Raw genomic sequence first — 24,274 nt, 5'->3', positions numbered from 1 at the left:
AGGTATACAAAAGGCCTGGTGCCAACGTGTCACTCCCATAATCAAAGCAAATGTTTCTTTGACAAGAATTTAAGTGATAGATTTTCAATGAAACCATTTTAATAAACAGTTGTAAATACAACAACAGAAAGTTGAAAGTATTTACGTGATTGGTTTTCTTTTTTGTTTGATCCCATTGTATCTCAGAAAAGATTGACAGCTTCACTAGATTTGAGAAACAAGTATTAAAAACAAAATCAGGACAAACCAAAACACAATCAATTCATGAATACCATATGGTAAACCAACTACCGACTTATAGCACTTTTTCAAACTGTCTTTCAAGTAATCAATTACCAAGCACTTCTTTTTCCTCTTTTAAGCTCAGGAACTTTGGCCAAGCGGAGTGGGTCTGCCAGATGCCAGCAGTACAACAGCTGGTAGAAGTGTTCCCACAGCTCCTGTTTCTAAAAATGCTCAATTTGGTTCACGACATCCCGCGACAGCAATATAACAAAAGCGATTCCCTCCTGAACTGAGCAAATCTGCTGGCGAAAAGCACTGAAGAATTTAGGAACAACTTGTAAAGCTAGTATAAAAATAGTTACTTCTAAAGTAGGCTTTCCTTGGCAAGTCAGCGCTGGCTTCGCAGGCAATCCCGTTTTCTATACTTTACATAAAAGCTATATGGGAGGCACAAGGAAGTAAATGAAGTGGGTTATACTGTGAAATTTTCCCTGAAATAAAAATAAGTTATGAGATCACAGCCAGAGACATCTACCTCAAAACAAACTCAGGAATAGCCCTGCAGACAAGCAGGGCAACCCGTGCACGCAGCTGATGAGCGTAACTAACTTTCCCCGTAACGAACTCGGCAAGCCCTCGGAACCTCGCACCGCGGGGCCGGCCCAAATCCTACGGGGAGAAAAACCCTTGGAAACTAAGCGGCCAACCGCGGGGGGGGGCGTGGAATTAAAACAGGGACGCGCCCTGGCAGCCCCGCGCTCCCGGGGGCGGCGCGGCCCTCCGCGGGACCCGAGCCCCAGGCCCCGGGCCGCCGCCGCCCACCCCCTTCCCCGCCGCCGGGCGCCAGGCGGAGCGGCGGCGGGGCGCGGAAGTCCCCGCGGCCGCGCACCGCGCAAGTCCCCGCGGCCGCGCGCCGCCCGGTCCCGCCGGCCGTCGCGTGGCGGGGGGGGCGGCGGGCGCGTACCTGCGTTCTGGAGGGTCTCGACGTTCTGCGGCCGGGCGGCGAGCTCGGCCACCGCCTGCACGAACTGCGTCCGGGCGCGCTGGTACTGCTCGAAAACTGCGGGCGGCAGCGCCGGGGCACCGGGTTAGCGGCCGCCCCGCACGGCCCCGGACCCCCGCCCTCCTCCGCCGCCGCCGCCCCAGCCTACCTTGCAGAACCTGCCGCTGGCTCATGGCGGCGGCGCGGCGGGCTGCGCGCCCGCGCAGGGCCGCACTGTGTACCCGTCGCCCTGGCAACCGGGCGGAAGCCGCGCCGCGGGGAGGGGCGGGGCCGCGCCAACGCCGCCCGTGACGTCAGCGCGCCCGCCCGCCGCGCACCGCCCCGAGCCCGCTCCGCGGCCCCGGGCCCCGCGGCGGGTGTGCGGGCGCCGGCGGGGACGAGGTCCAGCCCCGGCGGGGACCAGATACGGCCCCGGCGGGCTGTGCCCGGCTGGCGGCACGTTGCAGACGTGTGTTAAACCTGTAGTATAGGTGGTAGGGGGGCGGGTATGGGCACCTGCGGAGATGCGCGGGGGGCGTGCGGACCTGTAGGTGTGCGGAGAGAGGACTCCGCGCCTCCGTACCGCATCTGTACCACGATACGTACGGAGCGGCGCGGAGACGCACCGACGGGTCTATATACGAACACGAAGTTACGCAAGAGGGCACAGAGGTAGCCGCGTAGGCTCACCTCCCTGCAGGGAGCTGTCGTTCCCGGGAGCGCCGGGGAGGGCCGAGGACGCGCAGCGCCCGCCGGACGGTGCCGGCCTCAGCGCAGGGACCCGCCCGGGCCGCAGCGGCGGATCGTCCCCCGCGGGCGGCCGGGCCGGGGGTCTGCCCGCCCCCGCTGATATGTGGCAGCCCCGCCGCCCCGCGCAGGCAGCCGCTGCACAGGCCCCGGGGCCCCGCCGCTGCGCGGGGGGAGGCGCGGTGCTCCGCGGGCCGCGCCCCGCCCGCCGCGACCGGAGAACTGCCTCGTCCCGCTCCGCTGCTGCGCGACTTGCCGAGGGCCCGGCGGGCGGCGCGGGGAGAGCCCCGCCGCCCCGGCTGAGTCCCACGCGTCGCCCGGCGGCTCCTCCGCGCTCCGCCTGCCCGGCTCCCGCTCCCCCTCCGCTCCCCGGGTGGGGGAGAAATAAAAAGGAAGAAAAAAAAAGAAAAAAAAGGGCAGCCGCAGCGCTCCCACAGCTGCCCCCACCGCACCCCGCCGCGCCTTTATTCTTCGGGGAGAGGGGCCCTTTCATTTTAATTTTTCCCTTTTTTTTTTTTTTTTTTTTTTTTTCTTACCGCCACCGCGATTCCTCCTCGGGGATCTCCGCTGCTGCCTTACACCGCTCCGCCGGCCCACGCCGGGTTTTTTCACGCTGCACGGGGAATGAACTCGCCCCGCGGAGGGCCGCGGAGCCCCCGCCTACCCACCCACCCACCCACCGACAGCCGCGGAGCGCTGCGGCCAGCGCGGGTGCGCAGGGGCGAGCCCGTGGGCTACGGCCACCGCCTCTGCCGGCAGCCACGCGTGTCGTGCCACGGGGCAAGTGCCGCGGGAGAAGCGCCGTCCCCGCTGGAGGGGAAGGCTTTGCTGGCTCCGTACGCCCGCGCAGAGCTCATGATAAGCCCGAGCGCATCCATCCGCGCAGCGCCGGCAGCTGCCTGCACCGCCCAGATGCAGGCGGCTGGGGGGCGGCTTGTGCCCTCTCCGTGCAGGGGGGAGCAGCGCGGGAGGGGGCACTGGGGGGGTGAAACACGGTCAGGCAGCAGCCCCCTGACTTTGCCAAGCACAGGTACTAGTTATTCCTGTGCACCATAACAGTATTTTTTCAACACTATTTTTTTCAATCCCGTATCACTCCCGTAGAGAAGCTAGGCACTGCCTTCCACTTTTCCCATCTTGGTGTCTCCGGCTGTAAGGACTATTTACGAATAATTCTCTTCGCAGCCGGGCGGCCGAGGCATGGTTGCACCTATGAGTAAACACAGCCTTGGAGGTCTGTATAGCAACTAATGCAAACGGTGGGACTGCAAAATGAAATCAGGGTTATCAGGATTTGAATGGAAATAGACTCTACATCTCCTCCAGTATCTTTTGAGGGCGATTCCCAAGACGCGGGATATTTGTGAACGAAGTTACTGGTTAGCTCTGCTATCGATCAGGCTGCTCCAAGAGAAATTGTGATCCACAGCAGAAAAAACAGAGTTACTATTCAATAAAAAAAGTCCCTTTCTGTAGCCACCCTCTAACGCACAGTGGCTTCAGGATTTCATAGGCTGGCATTTTGTTCTGCAAAGCTCTAAATGTACAAAATCAGATGACTGACACTACACAAATACATTATTTGATAGGTAGTATAAAGTTTTGCTTCATACCTCAAGGTTGAAAGGCTGAAGTTACTTCAGCCGCATTTTAAAAGTTTGGAAAAGTGTAAGAAAGACGTCTAGTTTTAATAAACCATCTCTGGGTTTGCTCAGCTGAAAAGAGGTGGGCTAACGTAAACAATATCACGGTCTAAAATGAGGCACGTGTTTCCAGGAGTATTTAATGCGTAAAAAATCTCTCTTTAAGCAAACAAACAAAACAGGCGATGTGCTGTTCTTTACAAATAAATGAGGCAAATTAAATCAGATTGGTGAGACGGTCGTTTGCCACAGAAAATATTTTGGGAAATTATCACCATGTGTACTTGAGAAGGGAACAGCTGTTAAACACATTTCTTTATACTTATTTCTGTTCTTAAGTTAAATAAAAAAAATAAACAAACGGTGACGAATTACTTCCAGAGTTTTGGGGATTTTTTTAAAGCAGATGTGTCGATTACAGATAAATTGATTTATCTGTCTAATTAAGTCTAATGTTCGGATAAGTGAAACAACAAAACGCACCCTGAGTACCTCCAAAACTTGCTGTTACATTTCGTTGCTTGATACTGAGAGTCTGTTCACATGGTTAATAATAATAATGAGGAATAAACACCATGCAAATGCGGTCTACGGAAATGTCACCCGTTCTCGCAAAAGTACTGAAGACGGAAAATCATTTATGGAAATGACGTAGTTGTGAGACTTCATTGCCTGCTGCTGGGGTGCTCATTAGTAGGAAACCTGTATCCTTAGGCGGGTGGTGTTAGTAACGACTGCGTTACGACACACGTCAGCTTAAAAAATAAACCGGAGACCAGGGGAATAGGCAACAATTATCCAAATTAATAACGTGCCTTCGCTTTCTGGTGGGTGTTCTTTAATCCCAGCCTTTGATTCACTCAGAAATACGCCCGTAATTGGGCGGGGAAGCATCATTTTCCCCAAGCCGGCGAAGGGCGAAGTTGCTACCGGAGTTTTTTTGGGGGGGTGAGGGGTGCCGGACGGGCTTCCCACGGGCTTTCCCGGCTTGCTCCCCTCCCCGCGGGTGCGAGGCAAGAGGTGGCTCAGCCCCTGCAGGGGAGCAGCCAGCTCCTCCGTGGGTCCCCGTCCCGCCCCCCCCACCCCGGCTGGAAGGGAGCTGGGTGGCAGGGTCGGGGCCGGGCTCGCTGCCCCCCGACGGCTCATGCCTCGCGGTGCCGCGGCTGGCCAAGCCGTGGCTGCTCCTCTACGGCTTGAAACTGCGCGACGCTCATTAAAAGGTGAGGTCTTCCCGCGATTTGGTGTGGCGGCTTCCCCACCGGCTGCGGGATGCCCTCCCGGGACGGCCCGCCGGGGCTGCCGGCCAGCCGGGCTGGAGCCGGAGCCGCCCCCCGGCCGCCCCCCACGCCCCTCGGCACGGCGCCGGGTCGCCCGATCTGCCTCCGGAGGGTCTCCTCCCCTTGCCACACGCCTGGCAGATTGTTCGAGGCTTCGAGCAAGTATTTGCAGGGTTACAGAAGTTAGTTTTTTTAATCCCGCGCTCGCACGACTGAGGGCGTCCGGTGGGAAAAGCAACGCGCAAACTCCTCCGCTCGGTCCCGCGGATGGGAGTTGAAAGCGCTGGGTTTTTGAAAGCGGGGAGGTTAAGCGTGGAAAGGTTACTGGGAGTGAATGGGATGTAGGGAACTGAAGTGGTCTCTCGAAGAGAGTGTACTGAGTGAGGGATCCTCAATTCCGTGTATAGCCTCTACTAAAATATGGTATTTGAACTCTTGGGTAACTTAATTTTCAAATTTAAGTTGGGCTTCGCCGTTACCTGATTTTAGCAAAAACTCTGTCAGAGGGACCGCAGCAGTGGAGAGTACCCTCTTTTTTTCCCTGAGCTTTGGCTCGGGGCTCCAGCGATTCACGCTGTTCTGGGGTCCCCTCTCCGGATTTTCTGTAGTGAGTTTAGTTTGCGAGACCTTCCTATAGAGTAAATTAGTTCTGTGAGGCGAAGACAGAAACGTCGAGGCACTTCAAACGCACTAGAAAGAGGACTTCTCCTTTTTCTTCACCTAAGACGACGACGCTGGCATTTGAGCAGACATTTGTAACCGTGAACATGTAAACGGCATAGATTTGGCCAGTGGAGATTGGTGCGTCGCCATTGCACCAGGCAAAGAGAGAACAAAAATTATAAGGGATAAATAAACTGGAAAAAGGCAAAACATTTCAGGTTGACTTGCAGGATGGGACCAGGAAATATTAGCTGGTAGGGCTGAGCCCTTTTTACCACGTGCATATGGTTACACCTCTGGTTTCCTGCGGAACCGTCAGCGCTTGTGCAGTGCCATTAAAAAAAAAAAAAAAAAAAGGACAAATATTTTTGGGACGGTCCAAAACTGAAAGCCGGAGCTTAATTTATTCTGAGGACTTGAAAGGAACGAGGTCTTCCTTTGTGTCTGTTGCTCCGGGGGAGGGTGTGTGTCGGCTTGGCGCTGAACGCTGCCCGCATCTACATATGTAAACCCAGCAGCGCTTCTCCCCCCCCCCATGCCGGTAGGATTGCGGGCGCTGGCAGCTCACAACAATGCTCCCAGACAATACGAAATACGCGGAGCCTGCGCGGCTGCGGCGGAAGGAATTCGGGGGGGGGGGGGGGGGCTGGCCGGTATTTAGCTCTTGCTCTGGAAGGACCAAATTTGCGCGGTGTCCGGCGGAGCCCGCCGCTCGCCCCGCGGCCGCCCCGTCCTCCTGCCCCATCATTGTCCCTGGCTGCTGTGGTTAGAGGGGTGGGGACGCGCAGCAGCCAGACGACGATATCCCGGTCTGCAGAAGAAGGTGTAACGAGAGGCACCAGCAGCAGAAAAGGCTGCAAATCGCTGTCGTGTGGTTGCTATTAGCAACAAATCAGCTGAACAGCCTGCAAACCCCGAGCACCTAGGGCGGAGGTGGCAAGGAAAACGCCAGGGCTGGGGAGGCTGGGGCTGGTGGGCGCTTTCCCGAGGGGACCTCCCGTGCAGCCCCGGGCTGCCTCCCCGGAGGGCGGCCGAGGAGGGGCAGGGCAAGGGGAGACGCTGCTGCCACCGCCGCGCACTGCGCTCCGGGAGAGGGGAAAGGAAACCCACTTAAAAGAGACAAAATGGCAGCTCGTGGCTTGTAGGCATCCCTCTCGGCGCTGAGCGCCTGCCTCGCCTCCGCCGGTCCCCCCTGCTGCCCGCTCCTCTGTGCCCGGGGACTCCCTCTGCACGCCCGCCTGCCCGGGGGCAGCGCCCCGGCCCGGGCAGCAGCCGCGCGGTGTCCCCCCGGGGCTCCAGCCGCTGCCCTTCGCCCTCCGTAACCAGCCCACCCAGCCTGGAAAGCAAACGCCCGTCCCTCGGGATGGGACAGGTCCCGACCGGGTGCACCGGAGCGCCCGGTGGCAGGGCGGAGCCGCGGCTCCGCGCCCCGCGCAGCCCAGCGCCGGCTGGCGGGCTGCCGGCTCCGGGAACCCGCGGAGGGTGTGCGCAGGCTCCGCGCCCCACGCAGCGACAGCTGCCTCGCAGGGGCATCACTCCCACAGCACCCCTGCACCTTGGCCGTGCCAACACCTTCCCTTGCAGCGCCGTTTTCGCGTTGCTTTAGGGGTTTTTTGGTTTTGGTTTTCGTTGGGTTTTGCTCTGAGGTTTGGTTTGTTTTTTTTTTTTATTTTCGCATTTCCCATTTAAAGTTTTTGGGGTTGTGTATGCGGGGCTGTTTCGAAGTGGGTTTTTTTTGTTTCTTTCTTTCTTTTCTTTTTTTTTTTCAGGATCAGCCCGTTTCGGAGGCCTCCAACAGCCCTTGGCAGATCTTTGGCACAGTGTTTTCTCGCAGATCAGAAAGTGCCTCGTCGAAGAGGCACCTCTCGAGCATCCCCAGCACATGCAGAGGGAGGAGTGAGCAGTGCCGGTGCTGGTAGAGGTGCCCGGGAGCTCTGCGCTGCCCGGGGGCCCCGGGATGCGGGCTGGCGCCTCCCGGCCTCGGCCTCCTCCACCGGGGCTGCGGCGTGCAAGAGGCACCGGCGGCGCGGAGAGCCAGGCGGCGGGCGCGGAGGGAGAAGGGCCGCCGGCCGCCTCTGCTATCGCAAAAGTGCCTCCCTGCCACCGGGGAGATCTCACCCGGCCGCTCCCTGGGGGATAGCCCCCCGCTGCACCGCTGAGAGCATCGGCGCGGGGAGCGGGGAAAGCATCTGCCTTTCCCTGGCGCTGGGGAACATGCAGCCCTTTGTCTCTCTAAACGAGGTGCGATATTCAGCTGCCTGCCATGAAAATACAGGCGCCAAATGGCTACCGCGGCCCCCTCCCCTCTCTGGGGGAGGTCGGGGCGCCCCGGGGCCCCGCCGGGCCCTGGGGAGGGCTGGGGCCGGCCGGCCTCTGAGGGAGGCCGGGTCCCCGAGGCAGGGCGGACGGGAACACGGGACCGCGGCGCCCCGCGGCCGGCCGGGGGATGCCGCAAAGCCACGTCCCGGTGCCCCCTTCCCGGCAGCCGCATCCCCAAATATCCGGGCTCGCTGGACCGCCCTGAGGGCAGGACGGTGGGGGGAAGGGCAGGCGGGGGCGCAGGGTGGTGCAGGGGCTCCGGCCGCATCGCTACGCCCCGGCGGAGGGCGGCGGCGGCCGGGTGTGCTGCCTGCCGGGCGCGACCGCCTCCCCCCGGCCCGGCCCGGCCCAGCCCGGCCCGGCGGCGTAAGCGGGGCACCGCACTCCGCAGCGGCCGCCCGCGCCGGCGGAGGCTGAGCGGGCGGTGCTCCGCGCGGGGGGGGGGGCGGTGCTGCGCGGCGCTGCGAGGAGCGCAGCGGAGCGCCCGGGAGGGGGGTCCCCGCGCGCCGCCCCCCGCGCGCCCCGTTCGAATCTGGCGGGCGCGCGGGGGAAGTTCCGCGGGCGCGAGGCGGGAGAGCTGCGCAGGCGCAAGATGGCCTCTGCCCGAGCGGCGGCGGCGGGGGGCGCGGAGCCGGCTCGGCCCTCCCGGTGGCGGGGCGGCCGGCGGGGGCAGCCGGCGGGGACCAGGCCTCGTCCGGCGGCGCCGGCGGGGCCGAGCGCCGCGTTTCCGCGCCGGCCCGGGGAGCCGCGTCCCCGCCGGCGGAGGCGGCGCGGAGGGAAGCGCGGTCGTACCGCAGCTCCCCGCCGGCCTTCCGCGGCCCGGGGGAGGCGGCGGCCGCACGCCCCGGCGGCGGCGGGGCGGCCGGGAGGCCGGCGGGCTCCTCGCACCCCTGAGGCCGTGCCCGCCTCCGGCACCGCCGCTCGCGGCCTTTCCGTGGCCGCCGCTGTCCTGGCCGGCTCGCCCGCGGCTCCGCGGCAGCGACCGGGGATGGGAGTCCCTCTCCCTGCCCGCCCCCGGCAGGGAAAACCTCCGTTAGCCGTGGGATTTGCGTGTCCTTCGTGCTTTGCCCGTTACCGACTGTTTGTTGGGGTTTTGGGGTTTTTTTGTTTTTGTTTTTTTTTAATAGCCCACATCATCCCTGTTAAATAAATACGAATACCCCATCCCCAAAGACGGTGGGACCGAAAAGTGGCCCCGGTCCCCACCGGGCATTAGCAGTTTTTCTGTTGTCCCGGTGGGACTCCTCTGTTAGTCGTGGGGAAAGGGAGCGAAGGAGCCAGAGCTGGGCAAGGTCCTTGCTGCCAGAACGCTTGCAACTCTAGAATTCATAAAGGACAAAGCAACGGTGGCTCTCGGTGGAGCTCTCGGAGCGGGGCAACGACTTTGAACTGAGGAAAGCGGAGATCCGCAGCCCTTCGGACGGGAGAGCAGGTTCCTCTCAGGGCGTCCTCTTGGTGGGAGACAGGCAGAAAACATGAAAAAGAAACTGTTTATAGTAAAATAAAGGAAATCCGTTTCAAGTACCCGGAGTAGAAGCAAGAACGTTAAAAATTAACAGCGGAAACAGGAAACACTTATCTGAGTAAACATTGTCTCAGAATTTCACCATATGAAAATTGGGAGGGAGCAAGGTGCTCGCCGGGGCCGCGGCCACCCGCCTCCCGCCGCGGTACCTGGCGGCGGGGGCCGCAGCCGCCCCGCGCCGGGGCTGGAAACCGGAGCCGGGCACAGCGAGACGACCCGATCCTCGCGAACCGGTTTGGTGGCAAAGATCGGAACTGCAGGAGTTCCTGCGCGGTGAGAGATGAACAGTCCAGAAGTGATGTTTGGGAGGCAGGAGGAGCACAGCTCTCTGCCACCGGGGCGAAGGGACCGGCGGTCCGGGGCCGCCGCGAAGAAGAGAAGAGGCGCGGGGGTGGCGGAGGTGGAAGGGACGAAGCTTCCTCCCGGTGCCGGCCCCCGGGAGGACTTGCTTTGGCCGCGCTTTGACAATCCCCGGCGAAAGGAGGGAATCCTCGGGCAGTGTACGGCGGGGGAGGCGACGAGCGGTCCGTCCGCGGCGGCCGGCGCCGGGGAGGGAAAGGACCGAGGGCACCGCTGGAGCTGGCAGGACGCCTAGCTCCCGCTTTGCCTCCCCCGCCGCTCTCGGTGCCCCCCTCCACTACCAGAAAATCGGAGAACGTCGTCTCTGAGCGGAGTTCCCGGAGGCTCCCTCCCTCCGGGGCTCCCCGGGCCCCCGGCGCCGCGGCGGCAGCCGCCCTGCACTCTCCTCCCCTGCCCACGGGACGCTGCCGGTTTTTCGGGAGTTTCCCGGCTGTGCCCGCCCGCCGGCACCGGCCTGCTGAAGGGCAGCGGCGCAGGTTGTTTTGAGCAACGCTCGGTGCTGGCGGGGACGACGACACACGAACAGCTCGGCTTAGCAAGCTCGCCATGCTCCTTCTCTTTCTCTTTCTGCGTATTTCTGCATTCCTTCTCCCAGTTTCTGCCCGTCTTCTCCAGAAGCCCGTGGAGCTCTTCGCTCTCCCTCTCCCTCGCCTTCCCCGGGGCTGGATCGTTACCGCCTGTCCCCCATTCCGGTCGGGCACAAAAGCGCTGCCTGGAGCCGCAGGCAGCTGAAGCAGGGCGGAAAATTTGATCGGACGAAGACAGAAAAACACCATTTTCCAGCGGGCGCAGACCGCCCCTGCCTCTACCTTTGATCAGATTGCTTGTCGAACAAGCTCGGAAAAACGCAGCAGACTTCGGCTTTATCCCTCGATCTGTATAAATGCAACGTCGGATACTGCGAAGATTCCTCTTACATATAGCGAGCTGAGACTTCTTTCCAAATAGGGAGGGTTTACGTACATTTGCAAGGAAACCCGCTCGCTGTGTAGCTGCAAAGGAAAATATTGTGAAACCAGGGAGGTTGACACAGCAGCTTCGCGAGTAGAACATCAAGATGCTATCTTTGATCGTCCTCCCAGTTGTGCTTAGCAATATATACGCATCGCAGTGCCATCTGCCCAAGGCCAGCAGCAAAACAAAAGTTTCACGTGGCAGCACAAACATCCTCAGCGGCTTCTGCAGCTCGGCAAGAGAGCTACTGAAAACGTTTGTTCTTTTCCAGACGGGAGATGTCAAATTGGGAGATGTGGAAAGTGCTGTAAGAGCTTAATAAACCTCGACGGGAATTATCCAGCTCCTGTTTCATTGCTTTGTGTTTCACGGACACTCTACAAAGACCGAGAATAGTTCCGTTTTGATGCTAAAAGTTGTCATTATCAGCTACTCCCAATATAAATAAGCGCTATTTGGTCAGTACGCTAACGTACAAGCCTCCGCTGCAGGTTCAGTGCTGGTCTTTGGGTGAATTAATTCAACCAGTACCGTGTGATTAACTCATATAGTTGAGGGAATCGTGCCAAGATAGACACTCGGTCGCATGGAGAGATATCTTTACATTAAAACGTATTTAGTTCCACCGAGACTTTAAAAAGTAATCCAGAGCAGCACAGGGGGAACCTGGCGCTCGCCATCATCACAAAAATCACGTTCTTCCCTTCCCAGCCGGTGCAGTTTAACAGGGGCTAAGTTTGAACAGATAGGAGGTAAAACCTATTGCTGACTGGGATGTGAGAATACACCATTTGCTTATTTTCAAGAATAATTCGGGGTCAAATAAAGAACAGCAAATGTTTTCGAGGCAGGCAACCAAAACAAATCACGGCGATTTCTAGGCAATTTTTGCTGTTGTTGTTATATTAGTACTCTGCTGTTCTGTTCACTAAAATCTTTTGCACACCCAGAAAGACTTCCGGCGAGAACAAGATGTTTGTCCTTTAACACCACATTATCAACAGAGGTCATGTGCTATTTTTCAATGAATTATCCCTTTTATTTGTTTATTTCTTTGATCAGCTATAAATGAAAGTTATTCGTGTATATAAAACTGAAGTTTTTACTGTTGAAATTGAACTGTACATGTTTACTACAGGAAAAAATATCAACTCTTGTTTAACAAGACATTATACATCAATAAGCAATAACCTTGTGGAGGATTTGCAATCACCTGGTCTATAAAAACACGCAGGACAAGTAACAGCAATTTATATGCAAAAGTAATGATTTAATGACTATAAGCAAGACAAAGCAATAAGAATTGTGCTTCTTTTGCAGACTGGAGACAATGAAATGTTTAACTACAATTTTCCCGTACAAACATGAAACAATATCCATATAGAATAAACACCCTCACAAATGTATAACTGATGGGTGATGAACACACACGAAGTTCGACCAAAGCAAAGCACAAACTGAAAAGTGTTCTGGGCTGTTTGGATTTTATGGTGGAAAAGTTCCTTCTACTGAAAAAAATAATACCCTTAGAAGCCTCTAATAAAATGCACCTATTTGCAGGCCATTAAAGAGGAGGCATTCTCCACAATTTATTGGAAATATTAAAGTACCTGTTAAATTTTAATGAAGTTAGTACTGTACCATATATGTATATATTAAAACAAATTTAGATAAAATGCCTTCATCCAGCGTCTTGCTGGTTCCTTAAAATTTATACCAAACAGTTTATGGCTTCTATAATGATTCCATGTGCTTTTAAAAACACAGTCCCACCACATCAAATAATAAAAAGGTAATCAAACAGGTCAAAGACTTCCATGTCCCTTAACTTTTTTTTTTTTTTCTTCACTGCATCACTTCAACATTTGGTAAAGTAAAAATATATCACTTGGAAAAAAAGACAAAGCCAGTGAAATCCTTTTAACATTGCCAATTGCCTCCAGCTTATCAGAGACTTGAATGTGCTTTCCCAATACTGTAGCTCTCACACGCAAAGTGTTTCTTGCAGTATGAGCAAAGCTCAAACAGGCGGCATCTGCAAGGGTCGAACCAGTTTAGAAATTTAACAACCATATCATGAGTGCATGAAACACAATATTTTCTTTATAGTATTTATAAATATATCATACAATACTGTTTCCTGTTATGTCATATACCAATATGGCATTGTACAATAAGCATAATGCCATCTGATTCTTACAAAAGCGAATCATTTAAACAAGTCAGTAAATAAAACGGTAATACCCGCTTTTAGGCATACAGATTGTAAAACTGAAGTTTACTTTTCTTTTGATCGGTTCTGCGCAGCAACAGAGAAGTAAAAGATGCAACATAAGAATCAAAATGGCTAATACGCAAAAATTGTTATTCACAGTGACATGGCTACATATATGCATTATTCTATGCATATTCTTTCCATTTTGTTGGATTTCAAGATGAAAAAGCACTTGCTTTCTACAGGTTCACAAAACAGCATAAGAACAATAACAATCGAAGAGAACGCAATGGAGGAGTTAGTCTGGATTAACAAACTACTTCCCAGGATTTGTATCGACTTCTGGAGACTCCCGAGTCCAGATGATGGGGACGGAAACAACTCCGCATCACTCAGAACAGGTGAAGGTGTAACTTTTGTTTGCTTCCCAGTCCTCTGAAAACAATTTACATTTCAATCTTGCGTTTCCATTAACGTCCATCCTGAATGTCACCTAGTCCGCCTTTTATAGCCAAGTTCAGTGTCACTACAAAAGAAAGCAATTTGGACGATAGTCACATGGATTAGCATCTATAAAGCTGTAATGGCATGGAGAGACCTATATAAAGGGGGGGGGGGGCAGTAGCCTGGTTGGCACATCAACCAGATGAAGTGGCCGAGGAGCCATTTATCGACGTTTTCCGCGCTCTGTTGGTAAAGGAGGACTGGTGGTTACTGCTGGGGCTGCTGCTGGTGCCGTTCATGGTGCTGGAGATGTGGGGGAACTGGGGGTGAGGAGACTGGACCGGCGTGCTGGGGCTGGGCAAACAGGAGGAGGTGGAGGGGATGCCTCCCGCCGGGCTGCTCGCCTTGTCGCTCCCAGAGTCACTTTCCAGCTCCCCGCTATTATTCAAGCCTTCCCTCTGGTGACTGATCTTCATCCTCTTGCAAGTAGGTCGGACCCGGTATTTGAGGGGGAGAGGCCCGTTCTGCAAGGCAAAGGGGAGACCCTGGTAAGCGCCCTCCCCGGGCCACGACCCGCACCACCTCCCCCCCTCCCCGGGGGAGGCCCACTGGCCATACTCACCCGCCTCCAGGTATAGATGTAGGCAATATCCATTAGGGTGTAGTAGTCCTTCAGAGGCTCCTCTTCGTACATCACATCGATCTGTTCAAGATACGAATCCTTGCATTAAAGAGCATCCAGGCATTTACCCCTAGCGTATGACTGCTCTGAGGTGGAAGTTGCCCCGCTGCCATATATATCGGAAAATTGAAAAAATACTATGCCAAAACCAGTGGGGAATAGGGAATTTTCATATCTATTAGATATGTTTTAAATACATTAAGGACTAATTTCTTGATACCTGGATATTTACAGCATTAAAAAATTACAGAGTGTCGCCAAACTCTCCAGATAGGTGTTTTAAAAATAACGTTCATGATCCCATCCACATATTGCACACACCAGAAATACCTGGTAGTTAGCACTTGCTGGAACTGGCTGTAATGAGAAAATGAGTGCTAACCAGCAGCAGCAGCAGCAGGCTTAAAATAGCAAGACTGATTTAAAAAAAAAAAATAAAAAAAAATCACTCTTTCCCCGTAGGTACCTGGAAAGTGTTAGGTATATCCATTTTACTCCGCAGGAACTTTCTTAGATGCATCACTGTCATCGCTGCTGGGCAGCGTAAGTATCTTTTGTCATTCACCTGATGGCACAGTAAAGAAAATCAGACTACTGAGAACAAGCAATTACTCCCACAAAGCTGTACTCTAACATTTTATGTTAATTTTTTAAAAATGCACTTTATTAGATTATGAATGATAACAATTTCTGCTGCCTTATAAGGTACAACAGAAAGAAGTGGCAAATTACAGTTCTAGAATAAGTAATTAAAAATGCAACTAATTTTATACATAAGGATTTTTATCTCACAGTAAATCTCTTTTTAGAATATATGTATTACACACTGATTTTTTAAATTAATTGATATATAATTTATTGCAGATTCTGACAAGAAATCAAATTCGACTTTAAAAGCAACATGTCAGATATTTTTTATTTCAAAAAGTTGTTTACATATGCAGCTGTATGAAGATGCTTGACCTCTTCTCTACCTAGCGCCATAATAGGTGTGCTGCTTTTGTTCTAGATACACATATACCTATGTATTTTTTTCAGCTACAAACCTGCCCCAAAAGATGTTTGTGTGTGTTACATTTCTTCTAGAGTAAGGAAAAGTTATTTACCTCTTCCTTTGATTTTTCTTTCTCCTTATTTCCTTTTCGTTCCAGTCTGTGAGAAGAAATGAAACAATTACAACAAATAATAAATATAGCTGCTATCAGTCAGGTAAATGTAAAATATTGCCATTCTGGAACTTGCCTATTCTGGTCAAAGAATTCAATGGATAAGCTTATTATCTCGTCGTCTGTTATAATTCTTTTGTCTTCGTCAGCCACTTCTCCCCTGTCTTCATTAGAGCCATTGGCAGCTGCGCAGAAATTTCCACAATAATTTACATTTTGAAATTCAAATCAGGAAGAATGGCAATTCTCAGTACAAGAAAAAAAAAATCTCCATAGTAAGATTATGAATTAAAGCTACATAACTGTTAAAACAATATACTTTTTTAATGCTGAATTTACTTCTTAAAATTCTGTCACGGTAATACATAATTTGTAAGTTAAAAAGGAAACAGTAAAGCATGTAGGTCAATGCTACATTTATTAAAGTTGCGAATGAGAAGCTTTTACCATCGGCCGACGGATGAGCAGCATAAAAATCCCTTCTTCTTTTCATTTCATCTAGATGGAAAAGCATATATTTTTCTTTTAGTGTATACTGGGTAACTCCTGGTATTGATGTAGGATAGCAGTTCTGGGTTTATTTTTCTACTCTTCAGAAAAAAAAAAGCCGATTTAACTACTTACTTTTGAAAAGGCCTGGTACTAGCTTGTATACAATATCTTGGAGAGTTTTATCTGACCTGAAAAAAGAACAACCCCAAAACATAAAATTAAGCAGATGAAGCGATACTTTAATCCAAGCGGCAGCTCCTCATTCATAATCTTTCACAACAATGAGGCATCTTCTACAAAGTGGGAGGCTAGTCATAAAAAGTTAACTTACAAGCCCTTGTAATCAAACTAACACTGCTCTAAATACCGCTATAAAACAAAACTCATCTGTGCTACCACAACTGAAAAATAATTCTCTCGGACTGAAGGAAGGCCTTAAAAACTACATGTCCTCCCTAGAAAAGAAAGAGAGCAAAGAGTAACGCTGACAAGAAAAATATTTCTGAAAGGAGAAGCATGCTTTAAAGGCTTTTGCCCCTTAGCTTGGAAAGTTTCGGCAAGAGTTTTCGTGACAAGGAGCGAGGCAGGGACTGAAGCATGTCTGGGAGATATAGGAAGTGGAGGTAAAAACTGTCGGGATGGTACACGCGAGAATGGGGGAGAGGGAAGAGGCATTGCTTCGAGGGTTGGCGTATGCAAAAAAAGACCAACAGAAACTTTCAGTCTCGCCTCCAGAGAAATCTTCAATTTCAATCAATGACAAAACTCCAAAGAGAGAGCATAGACACGAGTTAGCTTGTAAATTGACAAGTCCTTTCAGATTTAAATCGCAGACGAAGAGATAACATCGACACGACTACCGCAGGTCTCCCCATATAAAGCAACAGAAGGGATGCAGGGTGCGCATTGCATCTTTCTCCTACCTTATATTCAAAAGCGGTCGAGTTTTGTGAACTTGGACATCACAGATAGGACAATACTTGCTGGTCTCCAAGTAACGCACGATACAGGTCTTACAGACTGTAAGTCAAACACGAAAGCCTTTTAGTGATGGTCATAGGTGACGCTCAGATATGCATAGATAGAGGTGCGATTTTCTAAACTATGCAAGCTACAGCAAATCGTCCATTGTCAGCAGCGCGCTGCTTAAGCTAAACAAATACCCAAATAAGCTGCAATTACCATGAAAAGGAGACGCTTAGAGTACATATATTATTACTTTAACAAAGACCGTAGGGCCGTCGTCAGAAAAACTGCACCACGGCCGGGCCACCGATTTCCCAGCCCGTCGGGGAGGCGGAGGGGCGGCGGTCCCCAGCACCTCGGGGGGGGGGTGGGCTTGGCTTGGGGGGGGGGGGGGGTTTGTGCTCCCCGGGAAAGGTGGGAAGCGGCGGGGGAACAACGCGGAGCGCCCGATGGTACTTACAGGAGTGGAGGCACTCTATGATGGTTGTTGCATCAATGAAGTACCCGCCGCAGAGCACGCACATGAGATGGGGGTTTAGCTCGGTTATTTTGATTCTGGTTGTTCGGTGCATTTTGGCGTGGCGAGGGGCGGCTCTGAAAGACACACACACACACGCGCGCAGGACCGGTCAGCGGGGACGAGCGCGGCGGCGTCCCAGGTGCCGAGACCCGGCGCGTCCCCTTCCCCCGTCCAGCCGCATCCCCCGGCGCAGGGGGAAGATCAAGCGCGGAAGGCGGCGGCGCGGGGCCGGGCGGCGGGCGAGGGCCGGTCCCGAGGCCGGCGGGGCGGCCCCGCACCGCCCCGCACCGCCCCGGGCCGGCCTGAGCGCAGCCCCGCGGAGGCGCGGCGGCTCCGCGGCACCCACCGCGCCGCTCCCCGGCGGGCACGGGCTCTCTCCGCGGCGCGGCGGGGCACCGGCCGGGGCGGGCTCCCCGGGCGGCTCGGCGGGCGATGCGGCGGGGACCTCCGGGCGGGGGCGGGGGGGGGACGGCGACGACGACGACGGCCGGCCGGGCACCGGGCTGCCGGCGAGCAGCACAAAGGGGAACCAGCGCCTCCCGGTGCGGCTGCCCTGGCATTTCCGGAGAGCGGGGAGGGGCGGCGGGGGGAGGGACGGGGGGGGGGACACGCACCTCGGAGCGGGGCCGGGCACCGGGGCGGCGGGGCCGGCCCGCGAGGGGGGTCCGGGCGGCTGCCGCTGCTGCTCGGTGCCGATCCGGATCTGCTCCGCTCTCCGAGGGGGTTGCTATAGCAACTTACACTTACACTTGGCATCCTGCCACCGCTGGGAACACACGAGAGCCGGGCGGGGGGGCGGCCGGGGGGGGGGGGGGGGCGGGCCGGGCCGAGCCGAGCCGGGCCAGGGGGGGGGACGCGGGGCCCGGGGGCTGGCGGAGGGGGGTGGAGGAGCCGAGGAGCCCGCGGGGGTCTGGGAGCCCGGTTGCGAGGGGAGGGGAGGGGGAGGGCGGGAGGAAGGGGGGGGGGGGCGGCCCGGGCGGGGTCGGGGTGCCGCAGCCCGGAGGGTGCCGGGGCGCGGTGCGGGGCGGCGGGGGCGGCCCCGGGCGCGGGGCTGAGCCGGGCTTTGGGGTCTCAGCCCGGCGGAGGCGAGAGCCAGAGGCTCCTCCCGAGCCTCGGCCATTTCGGATCCTCTCAGGGGCCTCTCTCCACGTCGACTCGGTGCGAGGAGCTGGTCTGAGATCGCTCCGCTCCCCCTCCGCTCCCTCCCTCCCTCCGCCGAGCCGAGCCGTGCCGCGCTGCGCCGCGCTCCCGGGGACCGAGCCCCCCGCACCGCCGGCGGGGTGCCGAGCCCCAGCTCCCGCTCCGCGCCGCCGGCATCCCCTCTCCCCCCTTCTCCCCTTTCCTCCTTTCTCGCCTTCCTTCCTTTCTTTCTCCTCCCCCCCCAACTCTTTCTCTCTCTCTTTCTTTCCTTCCCCCCCTCTTTTGACTCTCGTTTGAAAAGCCTCCCGCGGACGAAGCGAGCGCGATGCAAAGTTTTGCAAGAGGTGGAAAGAGATTTGCAGCACCAGGGTAAGGTGTTTGGACGGGAGAAAACAAGCCTCCGGATCCTTAAACAAACCCCCTTTTCAGCAATAAAGCACACCGGGGCGGGGGGGGGAAGCCCAAACCGACTTTAAACGGTACATTAGTGACAACATGCGAGGGACCATGTGACCAGATCATTCCTAAAGCTAAATCAACACCTTGTCAACACAATGCAGCGACAAGAGTGAAAAACAAATGTCATTTTCAGAGTCTGAAACCCATAAACACCCATCGGATGCACTGGCACCAACGTTATACGCACACATACTATTTAAAATGAGAGGGACTAAGAGGTAAAGGGGAAAGTACACCGGGGGAAAAAACCCTGTCCGCCACATCAATTGCAGAGTACATTATTTTCTGTCAACCAGATCCTGAAAAACGTAACGTAACAACGTCGCTCCCATGCAAGCTATTCATTTCCCCATGTCAGCGCTCCCAGTACACCAGCTCCTATCCTTGGTCCCCACTCTTCCCGAGGCAGGGCTTGCGAGCCACCTCTCACTGCAGCACCGTGCGAGCTGGAGATGTCTCAAGGTGCGAGGTTCTCCCCAGCCACTGGCAAACTTCGATATTAGGCAGCGGAAAAAAAAAAAAACCCACCAAAAAAAAAACCCCAACACACCAAGCTTTCTGAAAGCTTTGAATTTCGGCCAGACTGCCCAGGACAGGGGTACAATATTCCTCAAGAAGTGTGCACAGCGCCAACGAGCGACCCTAGCTAGGAAACTTCTCTTGCTGCTGCAGGAGAACCCTCGAGTGAGCAGCAGATAAAACCCCCCCAGCATCAAACCGCAGCCGGCTAGCACACAGAAAAGCAAAGTGCAAGAAGGACCAAGCCAGACCAGGTCCCCAAAGCTGTTCCCAGCCCCGTGTGGGAAAGCAAGACCCCCGCTGCCTTGTACTGCGGTTTAAATGTCGCTTCCAGGCTCCCTGACCCTCCGCTTCTTACTTTTAAACTGACACCGAGGGTTTGCTTTTCCCAGAAAAGGCAGAGCCTGGGCTTCTGCGCTCCTCTCCGAAAAGTCCAGCGCCCTGAAGCCGGCGACTCTGAGGTCCCTTTAGGTACTTAAACGTGGGCAGGCTGCCTTCACGGTTCTGTGTTTTATTTGTTCAAGTCACTACCTTATGATTCATAAATATCTGAACCAAAAAACCCAGCAGTGACCGAGGTCACGCAAGTCGGCTGACCAAGAATTCCTTCCCAGCCCTGACAGACTGGGACAAACCTTTCAAGACATTAACGCGTTTATTTCACGCAGGCGTAGCCCCTTCCTAAAAGGAGGGGGATTAAATTCAACCGTGAAACCTGTTTTGTCGAAGCAACCCCTAAATGCGGATTATTTATTGCCCAAAGTTAGCACATTTTCAACGTGCTATGAGCTATCTTTGAAATCAGTGATTTTCTCCAGCGAGCTGAACCAGGCGCCTAACTTCTCCCCAAAAGCCACCCGTAGAGGCACACGCACACGCGTGTCTGTGCCTGCGGGTTTGTAACACAAACGCAGCACTTTTTACTGCAGCAGCCTGAGCTTAATATTTTGGTACGAGCAAAACCCTTTCAGATTTTTTTCTGCTCCTGCTGATAGCACGGCGAATACCAACACTTCACACAGTGAATACAAGCAGCCTCTTAACCGGGACAATATATATTTACACACTGACACACGGAACAACTAAACGTAAAATATACGGAGATAATACTCGCTAGAAGTAAACACTGCCAGCCAGCTGATTATTTAGAGGCCTTAAACCGGTTATGTCAAAATGAAGAAAAACAGAAGTGCATTCTCCTGCTAAGAATCAGCTACATTATTAAAAATCTGTAAAGGCAATAAGCTATCAAACCTTGCTCGACAGGTCTCTAACAGAAAATACATACATAAAAAAGAGAAGCATCGCTCGGGTAGGTTTGTGTACTTTGCACCCATCTCCTCTCGGAAAACTCTCTCATCAGGAATAAAGCAGCCGTCATTCTACGTCTTCACCCATTATCAGTCAGAGCCACTTTTACTATCGAGCCTGTTATTACTCTTTCGCTTAAGAATGGCCACGTATGTTTTAAAGGGGGGACGCTGCTTCTTTCAGAGAAGGCAGACGGAGCTCAAATATCTCTGCCCAGCTCGCCGCAGCGAGGAGAGACCTGGATATTGGCAACGTGGTGCAAAAGGACCCCAATCCCTTAAATCGCCTCCCTGGAACTAGGTGAAGGATACGATCTGTCTACTTAAAAAAAAAAAAAAAAAAAAAGCCACACTAAAATGTTAATTTTTGTACTATCTAAGCGATCAGGTAGGTCAAGCGTCCGTGTCTCTGGCAAACTGCCGCACAAGTCTGTCTCAGTTTCCAGGACGCACTGCACAGAGTCACTCAAAGTAGTTTTACTGGACTGCATTTCCAGGATCCCCCTGGTCTTTGGGACAGTCCCATAAAATAAGTTGCTCTGACCACTACAGACTACGCAAAAAAAACCTTTTAACGCCAAGCTTGCAAATGGGCACGCACGCCCAGGTTTTCCTCGACTTTTCTGGAGAGTGGAGGAGTGAATCAAAGTTTCTAGAGGCTGAAAAGTGACTCTCTCACTTTTATAGAAATGCAATTTTTCTGCTTATTTTTACCTGATTATTTGCAAATATTTACAGTAAACACAGAGAAACATCCCGCGTTATATATTGCCAAGGCCATACAATTACAAAAACATACACCAGGAACTTTCCAGTGGAGCCCATAAGCAGCATGAGGAGCCCACTCGTGACACCTTTAAGATCTGACAAAGGATTTCATGTAAATTTACCCTTCCCGGGCTGAGGAGGAGGGGAAGAAGAAGGAAAAAAAACCAAACAAAAAACCAAAAACCACCAACCCAGAGAAAAGAAATTCAGACCCCCCCCCCTGCGTCCCACAGACACATCACCTTTGCTCCAAAGGCTCCAGCAAACCGCACGCCCCAGGTCCCCAAGATCGCAGCCAAACTGCTATCCTTACGCCCCCCAAAAGTTATTTCTCGGTGTTGGCCACCCCTCTCCCCTCCCAGCAGGCACAAACCCCCAAACTTTAGCATTTAGAGCAGAAATGCAAGAGGAGACATTGGAAACAACTGGGAACCGCCATCTTACAACCCATCCAATTTCACACAAGTACTTGTCCAACTTAAGTTAATAACATTTTCTGCTGGGTGCCCCGACGCCTAACAACCCCTCCAGGAGGATCGCTACCCCCCGCTGGCTCTATCTCTATAAAATGGGTGCATTATCTGACATTTTAACCTCCCCCAGACACATTTCTTTCGGGGAGGACTGAAATCACTTGACCCAGGCAGCTCCAGATTTCACGAACGCCCCTGTTTAATCAAAATCTGCCTTTAAACAAAGGGCGCTCAGGCCGGGCTGGCAGCAGGGTCTGGAAATATAAATATTCTCCTCGGGGGCCATGTGCACAGAAAGGTTTTAGGGGGCGTCTGGAGAAAGAAAGGAACTAAAATTTGCAAATGTGGGTGCGTAACGCGAGCGAGTGCACAGGCTGCTGCTGCTGCTGCTGCGTGTCTATATGTGTGTGCGTGTGGCTGGAGCAGCCTGTCAGCGCTTTTCCCATACGGAGAGCTCGGGGGACACCTAGGCTCCCCTTTGCAGCCCCCAAACCGGCCGAAAACCGCCGCCGAGCCCCCTTCGCCCCCCGCCCTTGGTAAGGCGACACCTCGCTTCATACGTACCCGGAAAGCGGAGCCGGTGGGTGACGATCGGAGCGGCCAAAAAAGACAATGAAAGTTAAAAGTCGTTCAGCAGAAAATGAATGTGAGCCAAGCGGCCATCTTGAAATGAACTGCAGACGCTGTCAATTGCAATAAGCTTATTGCCGCCGCCGCCGCTGCGCTCCGCTCATTTTAGTTACAAAACACCCGGGTTTCCTCCTCTCGTCCACCGGCCCTTCTCGCTCCCTCGCTCTCCCTCCGAGTTCGCCGCCCGGGCGGCTCAGGCGCTGGGAGCGCAAAGTCTCCCCGGTCCGGATGGGTCCTCTCTCCACCAGCCCATTGTCTCTCCCTCTGCCCCCCGCTCCGCCTCGCGGCCTCGCTCGCGTGCCTTCTTTTATTAGTATTAGTATTATTATTACGAGTATTATTGTTGTTGTTATTTCATAGTTGGTGGCGGGGACCCGGGGAGGGAAGGAGGGCGGGCGGGCGGGCGGGCGGGAGGAGGGCGGAGGAGGGAAGAATGCAACGCTGAAGGCACACAGTGGAAACTGACACCGTCCCCAAAATGGCTCGGAGTTCGCCCGCCCCGCCAGCGTCACGTGGGGCGCCTCATTCCTTAAGGGCGGCCTGGGAATTAGCGGCGCTGCCGCCGGGGCCCGGCAGCCTCCCCGTGACCCAATCCCGCAACCCGGCCGCCTCCTCCCCCTCCGCCCCCGCCTCCCCCCTCCCTCCCTCCCCTCCCCCTCCCCCGCCCGCCGCCCCCTCCCCTCCCCCCGGCCCTGCACGCGCTCGCCCGCGCGCCGCCGATGCCTCCTTTTCCCCGCCGCGCCGACCCCCGGCCCCGCTCCCGCTCCGCGCCCGCGGCTCCCGCCCGCCGCGGCCCGACGCCCTCCTTCCCCGCGCTCCCTCCGCCCGCGACGCCGCTCCCGTTCGCCCCCGCCCGCCACCCGCGCCCTCGCCGCCGCCGCCGCTCCCCTCCCAGCTGCCGCCCGGGCTCCGCGACACCCCCCTCATCGCCCCCCCCCCCCCCCCCGCCGCCCCCCGGTCCCGAGCACCGCCCGCCCCCGAGCGCCGCCCGCGAGGTGCGTCCCCCGCCCCGCCCCGCCCGCCGCTGCCCTCTCCATCCTCCCCGCAGCCCTCGCCACCCCCCCCCCCCCCCGCCCGCACACCCGCCGGCCCCACACGCCGCCCGTCCCCCTTCCCTCGCAGCCCTCGCCTCCCTCCGCGCACTTGTTGCGCGCTCCCACTCGCGGCCCCCGACACCCGCCGCCGCCCCGCACGCCCCTGTCCCGCCACCGGGCGAGCCCCCGCCGGGGGACCGCGCCGCGGCCTCGCGCCCCCGCCGCCCTCCGCCCGCACGCGGCCGCGGGACGCGCCCCTCGCCCCTCGCCCCGCCGGGGTCGGGGCGACGCGTCCCCTCGGGGGCCGCGCCGACGCTTTCCCGCCCGGAGCGGCGGCGGGAGCGGGCGTCGCGGGGACCCGCCGCGTCCCCCGCCCCGCGGAGGGGACGGGGAGCGCCGGGCGCCGCCGCCGCCGCCGGAGCGGGGAAGCGGGGAAGCCCTCGCGGTCGCTCGCCGCCGCCGAGGACAGGACGCCGCCCGCAGCCCGGGCGCGGAGGAGCGGGGAGGGAAGAGCCCGGCTCCGCGCCGGGCGCCGCGGCCAGGGCTCGTCCGCCGCCGCGCTTCCTTCCCCCCGCCGCCGGCAGGTGCGGGCGGGCTCCGCGGCGGCCACCGGAGCCGGGGCGGCCCAGGGCCAGCGGGAGAGGAGGGCGGCGGCCCCGCCGCCGGGCGCGGAGCGGCCCCGCGAGGGGGGGAGACGCCGTCGAGGCGGAGCCGGCAGCCGGCTCTCCCGCTCAGCCCCGCGGAGCCCCGGCTTTCCGCGA

General features: G+C 55.9%; 2 protein-coding genes across 6 annotated transcripts in view; both read right to left on the bottom strand.

The window, feature by feature from the left end:
• Positions 1-1,481, bottom strand: part of SPAG6 (sperm associated antigen 6) — a 59,802-nt gene extending 58,321 nt beyond the window's left edge. For 4 of the 5 annotated variants that reach the window (XR_003922803.1, XR_003922802.2, XR_003922804.1 and 1 more), the window contains exons 1-2: positions 1,377-1,481; positions 1,190-1,285 (exon numbers count right to left, since the gene is read on the bottom strand). Coding sequence is in view for 1 of the 5 variants with exons in the window: in XM_030010070.1 (XP_029865930.1) it covers positions 1,190-1,285; positions 1,377-1,401 (121 nt within the window). In the remaining 4 variants the exon portion in view is untranslated. The other variant, XM_030010071.1, reaches the window with a different exon arrangement.
• A 10,292-nt stretch (positions 1,482-11,773) lies between these two features.
• Positions 11,774-22,857, bottom strand: BMI1 (BMI1 proto-oncogene, polycomb ring finger). The gene is made up of 10 exons (XM_030009845.2): positions 22,414-22,857; positions 17,121-17,254; positions 16,618-16,714; positions 15,827-15,882; positions 15,650-15,700; positions 15,279-15,387; positions 15,143-15,188; positions 14,503-14,601; positions 13,977-14,057; positions 11,774-13,878 (listed from the first exon to the last, which is right to left on the bottom strand). Exons 2-10 carry the CDS (start codon positions 17,230-17,232, stop codon positions 13,549-13,551), a joined length of 981 nt encoding a protein of 326 aa, XP_029865705.1. The 5' UTR covers positions 17,233-17,254; positions 22,414-22,857; the 3' UTR covers positions 11,774-13,548.
• Between the last annotated feature and the right edge of the window lie 1,417 nt (positions 22,858-24,274).

The sequence above is a fragment of the Aquila chrysaetos genome, chromosome 3 (genome assembly GCF_900496995.4).
Source record: "Aquila chrysaetos chrysaetos chromosome 3, bAquChr1.4, whole genome shotgun sequence".
Classification (NCBI taxonomy): Eukaryota; Metazoa; Chordata; class Aves; order Accipitriformes; family Accipitridae; genus Aquila; species Aquila chrysaetos.
The sequence above is the reverse complement of the archived record's forward strand: the minus strand, read 5'-3'. Positions and strand labels throughout refer to the sequence as shown.

What these genes read in the sequence shown, in the direction of transcription:
- BMI1 (XM_030009845.2), bottom strand. Translation starts at nt 17,232, where the DNA reads ATGCACCGAACAACCAGAATCAAAATAACCGAGCTAAACCCCCATCTC. An exon ending in CATAGAGTGCCTCCACTCCT is followed by an intron (nt 16,715 to 17,120) that starts GTAAGTACCATC and finishes TTTGACTTACAG; the next exon opens with TCTGTAAGACCTGTATCGTG. An exon ending in AAGAAAAATCAAAGGAAGAG is followed by an intron (nt 14,602 to 15,142) that starts GTAAATAACTTT and finishes CTGTGCCATCAG; the next exon opens with GTGAATGACAAAAGATACTT.